Source organism: Lacerta agilis, chromosome 18 (genome assembly GCF_009819535.1).
Source record: "Lacerta agilis isolate rLacAgi1 chromosome 18, rLacAgi1.pri, whole genome shotgun sequence".
NCBI lineage: Eukaryota > Metazoa > Chordata > Lepidosauria > Squamata > Lacertidae > Lacerta > Lacerta agilis.
Window position 1 is genome coordinate 9,917,874 of NC_046329.1, and position 8,604 is coordinate 9,926,477.

Sequence of the window (8,604 nt, forward strand, 5' to 3'; positions counted from 1 at the left end):
AATAATAATAATAATAATAAATTTATACCCTACCCATCTGGCCAGGCCTCCCCAGCCACTCTGGGCAGCACCCAAAAGAATATTAAAAACATGATAAAACATCGAACATTAAAAACTTCCCTAAACAGGCTTGCCTTCAGATGTCTTCTAAAAGTCAGATAGTTGTTTATCTCCTTGACATTTGATGGGAGGGCGTTCCACAGGGCGGGCGCCACTACTGAGAAAGCCCTCTGCCTGGTTCCTTGCAACCTCACTTCTCGCAGGGAGGGAACCGCCAGAAGGCCCTCGGAGCTGGACCCCAGTGTCCGGGCTGGATGATTGGGGTGGAGACGCACATTCAGGTCTACTGGGCCAAGGCCGTTTAGGGCTTTCAAGGTCAGCACCAACACTTTGAAATGTGCTCAGAAACGTCCTGGGAGCCAATGTAGATCTCTCAGGACCGGTGTTACATGGTCTCAGCAGCCTCTCCTAGTCCCCATGCATCTCTGGGTTATTTGTGGGGCATAGGAATTCGTTCATTATTTCCCCCCCCCAAATATAGTCCGGCCCCCCACAAGGTCTGAGGGACAGTGGAAAAAGTTTGTTGACCCCTGATTTAGGGTTTAGAGTTTAGGGTTTAGGGTTTAGTGTGCTCCCCAAAAAAACTCATAACAATATCAACAATAAAAATAACTGACCCCTCTCTCTTTCTCTCCTCCTTTCATTCAGGACGTGAGTGCCAAGAAAAGTTTGCAATTTCCCGAGCTCTACAAGGCAGGTCAGAAAGACCGTTTTTTCAATTTCCGAATCTTCTGCCTCTGCTTCATTCATGGCTCTTTCGTCTCCTTGGCTAACTTCTTCATCACTCTGTGGGCCATGGGAGACCATTCTGGCACTCACGTCGTCGGCGACTACCAGTCCTTTGCCATGGTAATAGCAACCTCCGCAATATTCACCGTCATTGCCGAGGTGAGTTTTGGGTGGGTGGGTGGGGGTGTCCGTGTGTGTTTGTGTGTGTTGGATGTTTGGGAATGTTCAGGGATGCAGGAGAGGGTATATTATTTGATTATATCCTTTCCAACTTGTGTTAGCAAGTTCTACAATTTAGCAGAGCAACACCCCCCTTTTTAAACCTGCACAGCGGATGCGTTTGCTCAGGCTTGCTAAAGCCTCTAAAATAAGTTTCCTTGGTAATTTCCCCTTTAAAGGTAAAGATAAAGGGACCCCTGACCATTAGGTCCAGTTGTGTCCGACTCTGGGGTTGCGGTGCTCATCTCGCTTTACTGGCCGAGGGAGCCGGCGTCCAGCTTCCGGGTCATGTGGCCAGCATGACTAAGCCACTTCTGGCAAACCACAGCAGCTCACAGAAACGCTGTTTACCTTCCCGCCGGAGCGGGACCTATTTATCTACTTGCACTTTGTGCTTTTTAACCGCTAGGTTGGCAGGAGCTGGGACTGAGCGACGGGAGCTCACACCGTCATGGCGGGGATTCGAACCGCCAACCTTCTGATCGGCAAGCCCTAGGCTCTGTGGTTTAACCCACAGCGCTACCCGAGTTCCGCAATTTCCCCTTTAGTCCCTCATAAAAAGATAGACACGACACAGTCTTCTATAAAAGCATATAAAGAGTTTACTTACACACATTCTGTTCACAAATGGATCCCAGAAGGCAGACTTAAGTTACAAAAGCAATATACCTGGAATCTATCCCATAAAGAGACAGTCCCTTTGCCATCTCTTGGCTGAAAGATGTTGCTTCTTCAGTGAATGTAGTCAGAGAGAAAGAGAGAGATGGCTGCCAGTCCTGCTGTTTTGTTACCTGGGCAGGTGAGGTCACGCCCACCTCTAGCCGCATGCAGAGGAAGTCTGTACCAGCCTAGGAGGAAACAGGAAGATCCCACTGGCTGGTCCAGACACCCCCTTTTTAATGTCCACTCTAGGGATGTTGTACTTGTCTGCTCTGTGTTTCACATCCCACAGGATGTGATTAGTGATTTAAATCGTGGTTTAAATCAAATCCACCCTGGTGCCGAGCAACATCCCTGTGGCTGCAGACTAGTCAAAGCAGTTATTATATATTAGAAGCAAAAAAAAACAACAGCTAATGAAAACCTTCTCTCCTGGAGAAGAGGTTAAGGGGTGATATGATAGCCATGTTCAAATATATCAAAGGATGTCATATAGAGGAGGGAGAAAGGTTGTTTTCTGCTGCTCCAGAGAAGCGGACACAGAGCAATGGGTTCAAACTACAAGAAAGAAGATTCCACCGAAACATTAGGAAGAACTTCCTGACAGTGAGAGCTGTTTGGCAGTGGGATTTGCTGCCAAGGAGTGTGGTGGAGTCTCCTTCTTTGGAGGTCTTGAAGCGGAGGCTTGACAGCCATCTGTCAGGAATGCTTGGATGGTGTTTCCTGCTTGGCAGGGGGTTGGACTGGATGGCCCTTGGGGTCTCTTCCAAATCCATGATTCTATGATTCTATGATGAATTGGAAGAGCCGCAAAAAAGATTCCATTGAGCACATGGATTGATAATATGGACAGATGAGCTACATACAAACGAATTGCATGTCGACGCAAAATAAGAATGGACAAATATGAAGAAATCTGGAACGAATATTTAAGCGATAAGGCGGATAGTGGTGGGAAGTAGGGGGAGGAGAGAGAGGTGGGAAAATATTGTTTAAAAAAGGTGCAGTCGTAGGTACAGGTGAAACTCGAAAAATTAGAATATCGTGGAAAGGTTCGTTTCGTTCAGTAATTCAACTTAAAAGGTGAAACTAATATATGAGATAGACTCACGACATGCAAAGCGAGATACGTTAAGACTTTATTTGTTATAATTGTGATGGTTATGGCGTACAGCTGATGAGAACCCCAAATTAACAATCTCAACTTTGGGGTTTTCATCAGCTGTGCACCATAATAATCACAATGATAACAAGCAAAGGCTTGACGTATCTCGCTTTGCATGTCATGAGTCTATCTCATATATCAAACTCCAGTAGCTAATGAAAACAATAGCTTTCACAATATTCTAATTTTTCGAGTTTCACCTGTATATCAGTGTATTTAAATCTGAATTGCCAAATTGTGTTATTAGTGTTATTGTGGCTTTTGTTGCATGTGTTTTTTGCAGTTGATGTTTGTATCGAAAAAATGATTTTAATATTTTTTTTAAAAAGCAGTTTGCTTCACTGACTTATTCCCCTGCATCTCCCCTGGCAGAGCATGATGGAAGTCAAATTCTGGACCGTCCTGACCGTTCTGGCTATTTTCGTCAGCATCGCTTTCTACTGCCTCTTCTCCTACCTCACTCAAAGTTTTCAAGCCTTCAGGAGTGCCCCTGTCGCTTTCCAGTTTCCCGGTAAGGACTCCCGGAACTCTCCCGGATCTTCCACAGCGCACAAACGGCGGCTGCTTTGTGGTACGGGGGGAAGCAGGGAGGTATTGGTGGGGCAGATCTATGTAGGCCATGCTGCCTGCCCTGCAGGGAGGGCCACCGCCCGCTGGGAGTGGTGGGGCAGGAACCAGGGAGCCCAAAACAGTAGGTGGAGCCAGGGCCAATCAGAGCCCCACGTTGGGCAAAAGATTCCTCCATTGCAGGGCGTTGGACCAGATGTTCCTTTCCAACTCCACTAGTTGTATTATTATATTTTATGAATCGACAGGTGAAACTCAAAAAATTAGAATATCAGATAGATAGATAGATAGATAGATAGATAGATAGATAGATAGATGGATAGACAGACAGACAGACAGACAGACAGACAGACAGATAGATAGATAGATAGAGATAGATAGATGATAGATAGATAGATAGATAGATAGATAGATAGATAGATAGATAGATAGATAGATACAGGTGAAACTCGAAAAATTAGAATATCGTGGAAAAGTCCATTTATGTAAGCAATTGTTTTCATTAGCTACTGGAGTTTAATATATGAGATAGACTCACGACATGCAAAGCGAGATATGTCAAGCCTTTGTTTGTTATAATTGTGATCATTATGGCACACAGCTGATGAGAACCCCAAAGCTGAGATTGTTAATTTGGGGTTCTCATCAGCTGTATGCCATAATCATCACAATTATAACAAGCAAAGGCTTGACATATCTTGCTTTGTATGTCATGAGTCTATCTCACATATTAGTTTCACCTTTTAAGTTGAATTACTGGAAGAAACGAACCTTTCCACGATATTCTGATTTTTCGAGTTTCACCTGTACTGAAATACCCTACCTGGAATACTGTGTCCAATTCGGGGCACCACAATTTCGGAAGGGTGTTGACAAGCTGGAGCGTGTGCAGAGGAGGGCAGCCAAGATGATCAAGGGTCTAGAAACTATGCCTGATGAGGAATGGTTGAACGGGTCCAAGGGAGTCCGTTCTACTGTCAAACAGCTCTTATCACCTGAAAGTCCTTCCTGGTGTTGAGCCACAATCTCCTTTCTTATCACCTGAAGCCGTGGGTTCGAGTGCTACCCTCCAGAGCTGGAGAAAACAACCTCGCTCCATCCTCCATGTGGCAGGCCTTGAGGTTTTTGAAGATGGCTGTCATCTCTCCTCTCAGTCTCCGCTTTCCAAGGCTAAACATACCCAGCTCCCTCAACTGTTTCTCAGATGGCTTGGTTTCCATTTTGGTTGCCCTCTTTGGCGAAAGGTTCTTGCATTGCAAGGAATTTGACTACATGATCCTCACGATCCCTCCCAACTCAACAGTCCTATGACCCCGTGATCCCTCTGCGCACATGCTACCTTATCAATAGCTTTCTTAAATTGTGGTATCCAGAACTGGACATGGTATTCCAGATGTGGTCTGACCAAGGCAGCATAGAGCGGGACTATGACTTCCCTTGACCTGTTGATGCAAACTAGAATAGTATTACCTATTTTTGCTGCAGCATCACACTGTAAAGCTTCAGTTACAGGTGGGTAGCCGTGTTGGTCTGCCATAGTCGAAACAAGATAGAAAATTCTTTCCAGTAGCACCTTAGAGACCAACTGAGTTTGTTCTTGGTATGAGCTTTCATGTGCATGCACACTTCTTCAGATACACTGAAACAGAAGTCACCAGACCCTTATATATAGTGAGGGAGTGGGGAGGGGTATTACTCAGAAGGGTGGTGGGAATGGGTGATCGGCTGATAGGTGTGGAAAACCTGTTGACGACTCTTAACGGCTGCAATTAGTCTTGCAGGGAAAGGCAAGGGGTGATATGGCTAAAGATAGCTATGTTATGTATAATGAGATAAGAATCCAATGTCTTTGTTCAGACCAGGTTTCTCCATGGTTTTAAGTTTGGTGATTAGTTGCAATTCAGCCACTTCTCTTTCCAGTCTATTTCTGAAATTCCTTTGTGTTAAGACAGCTACTTTGAGATCTTGTATAGAATGTCCTGGGAGACTGAAGTGTTCTCCTACTGATTTTTCTGTCTTGGGATTCCTGATATCAGATTTATGTCCATTTATCCTTTGGCGTAGGGTTTGGCCTGTTTGTCCAATATAGAGAGCTGAAGGGCACTGTTGGCATTTGATTGCATACATAATGTTGGAAGATGAGCAATTAAATAGTCCTGAGATGGTGTGTTTGATGTTGTTGGGACCAGTAATGGTGTTGTCCAGGTTTATGTGGCTTGTGGTTTACTAACTGTAAAGCTTGTGGTTTACTAAAACCCCTGGATCCTTTTCACGTTTTCCCCTAAGTATGAATGGCAGGGAGGATTCTAGAGTCTAGATTCTATGAGATATTTTTAAAGGCCCATTTCTTGAGTTTCCTTTGCAATTGGGTAGACACAGTCCTTTCGGCTGCCTTGCCACCCAACATATGAAGACCCCCTCGGACATTCCTGAGCTGACTGGGAAACTCTTTTCTCCTCCAGATGCCACCAAGAACGCGCTGACGGACCCGCTGTCTCTCTTCGTGGTCCTGCTCTGCGTTGTGGTGAACACGATCCCCTCCCTCACCGTCCGCTTTGTGCGGAGTTTCGCCGGCCCCACAACCATGTCGGAGGTGAGCGTTGTTTGGCAATCTCCCCAGAGTTGGGTGCTGAAGGACAGCGCCAAAGCGTTCGGCCCTTAGAGGGAATCCTTTGGTGCAGTCTTGTTGGGAAGACTGCTTCGTTGGCCTTCAAGAAAACCAACACAAAATTATGTGCCAATGGTATCTAAGTTCAGCGTAATTCTTTAGAACGTGTCAAAGTGTTCCAGCTGTTTGCTGGAAGTGTGAATAATAATATAATGATAATTTATGTATACCCCACCCATCTGTATATCATGGGGGGAATATAAGTAATACATGGTTGGGGGGGGGGACACCATGGAAGGGTGCATTGGAGAGTCAACAGATATGGAAGATTTGCTCTGATGGTCGATTAAAGGAATTTGCTAAATTTGCAAAATTTAATAAAAAGGTTCTGCAGAAAAAGTTTTAAAAAGATAGCGCTTCCTATGTTAAAGTGTTGGTGCTGACCTTGAAAGCCCTAAACAGCCTTGGCCCAGTATCCCTGAAGGAGCGTCTCCACCCCCATCGTTCATCCCGGACGCCGGGGTCCATCTCCCGAGGGCCTTCTGGCAGTTCCCTCCCTGCGAGAAGCGAGGTTACAGGGAACCAGGCAGAGGGCCTTCTCGGTGGTGGCGCCCTCCCATCAGATGTCAAGGAAATAAGCAACTATTTGACTTTTAGAAGACATCTGAAGGCAGCCCTGTTTAGGGAAGTTTTTAATGTGTGATATTTTAACGTATTTTTAATCTTTGTTGGAAGCCGTCCAGAGTGGCCGGAGAAACCCAGCCAGATTGGCAGGGTACAAATAAATTATTATTATTATTATTATTATTATTATTATTATTATTATTATTAATTTCTTTTCAGGTGCTGCAAGCCCGGGACATGCAGGAGAAGCAAAAGGCAGTGGAGCTGACCTCTCACATCCGAAGGAACTCGCACCTGAGACGTTCCTGCTACGCCTTCTCCCACAAGGAAGGTTACGGAGACCTCATCTCCAGAGGCGCTAGTCTGCGGGGCAAAGGCCCCCGTGTCCGCAGCCAACTGAACGGCTTTGGCGGCAGCCCCAAAGACACCCCCTCTGCAGATGGTGCCTCTGCAGGGGAGAAGCTCCATCTCTGTTGACCAGGAGAAGAGCAAGGCCTTGATATCTGTGTGTTCGTGTGTGTGTGTGTGTGTGTGTGTGTGTGTGTGTGTGTGTGTGCTAGTAGCCATAAGGACCAGTGCCAGATAATCTTCATCCCTTGGCATCTGAAGAGGGCTCCCGAGACCTGAAGCACAGCCCGCAGGAGGTAGCAGCTCTGAGTTCGAATCCCGGCACGCCCAACGTTTCCTTGCACGGAAACCGCCGCCGTTTTCACACGGGCGCCAGCAGACATTGGGCGACGACTCCGTTGCGCTCTCGCACCATAATTGTGGTGTGGAAGAAGCACATCGACGTTGCGAATACTCATTCAGGAAGTTCCGGGGCATTGCGATCTGAAACTTTATTCCCCACAGAAAGCATTCCAATTGACAACCCCGGTGCCTGGTTCTTATGGTTGTTGTTGTTTTTTTTAATTCAGGGGCACCGAATTCAGACGTGCCGGCAGAAAGGAGAACCCTCGAGCAGGGTGGGTCTTTTCCCCTTCACTTCTGAGCACAGGAGCCAACTTCTAGGGGCCAAGCGATCATTGCCCCCCTCCCCCCCAAAAAAAGTTTGAGGAGGCTGGACCCTGCAAAGTTGATGTGCATTGCCATTCAGATAGTGTGCGCGCGTACCGCATCATGTGATTGATTATTGGGGGTGGGGCTTGCCTGCTCTATCCACCCCCCCATATTTTATTCAAGTTGGCACCCCGGTTTCTGAGCATCCTTCCAGGGGATACATACCAGCAGTAGCCAGAACTAGAGGCAAGTGGACAGAGCTTCGAATGTAAAATTTAACCTTCGTACCGTAGGCCAGTTTCTGCAAGAACTCAAACATCCCTCTCTGTCCTCTGTCCAAAGAATCCAAGTATTGTACAGTTGGAAGGGACCTCCCAAAGGGCATCTGGGACAACCCCTTGCAAATGCAGGAATCGCAGGAATTATTTTTGTGCCAAAAAAAATGCCTCTTAAGAAAACGAGCATGGACTTCCCAGGGTCCCCTCAAGCCCGGCGTCCTGTTTTCGACAATGACCAACTCCAAGTGTTGTTGTTTTTTCTCTGGGAATCGCATGGCCAGGGCTCTGAAGCTGACACACAGCCACTGCCACCGCCGGCAGGTAGACTGCCTCTGAACATGGAGGTTCTGCCCAGCTGTCATTCATAACCCAATAAGAGCCCTGACGGATCCGACCCGAATTCTATCAAATCCAGCATTCAGCTGCAAACTGTCGGGTGTCTGGGGTGGAGAAGCTCGCAAACAGACTGCGAAGGCCGCCAGCCTCCCCAAGTTGCTGGACCTCAGCATCTGCTGCTCGGAGGTAGACTGCCCCTATATCTGGCTGTTCTATGTTCCGGCAGCTTTTAATATGCGCCTGGGTGTCCTTGAAGGTATTTTTAAGCACCGCATCATAATTGTCAGGGGGTCTCTATTCTCCTGTAACATTAGTTGTTTTCAATCACATTTCCCCCCCCCCTCGAATTTCTTGCTGCA

At 46.7% G+C, this 8,604-nt stretch overlaps 1 protein-coding gene across 1 annotated transcript in view; it reads left to right on the forward strand.

The window, feature by feature from the left end:
• The window catches only part of ATP8B3 (ATPase phospholipid transporting 8B3), a 43,635-nt gene extending 36,510 nt beyond the window's left edge, over positions 1–7,125 (forward strand). The window contains exons 25-28 of the mRNA XM_033136923.1: positions 709–948; positions 3,206–3,344; positions 5,863–5,993; positions 6,852–7,125. Of these exons, the coding sequence (XP_032992814.1) occupies positions 709–948; positions 3,206–3,344; positions 5,863–5,993; positions 6,852–7,109 (768 nt within the window). The 3' untranslated portion in view covers positions 7,110–7,125. The remainder of the gene's footprint in view (positions 1–708; positions 949–3,205; positions 3,345–5,862; positions 5,994–6,851) is intronic.
• Positions 7,126–8,604: the final 1,479 nt, after the last annotated feature.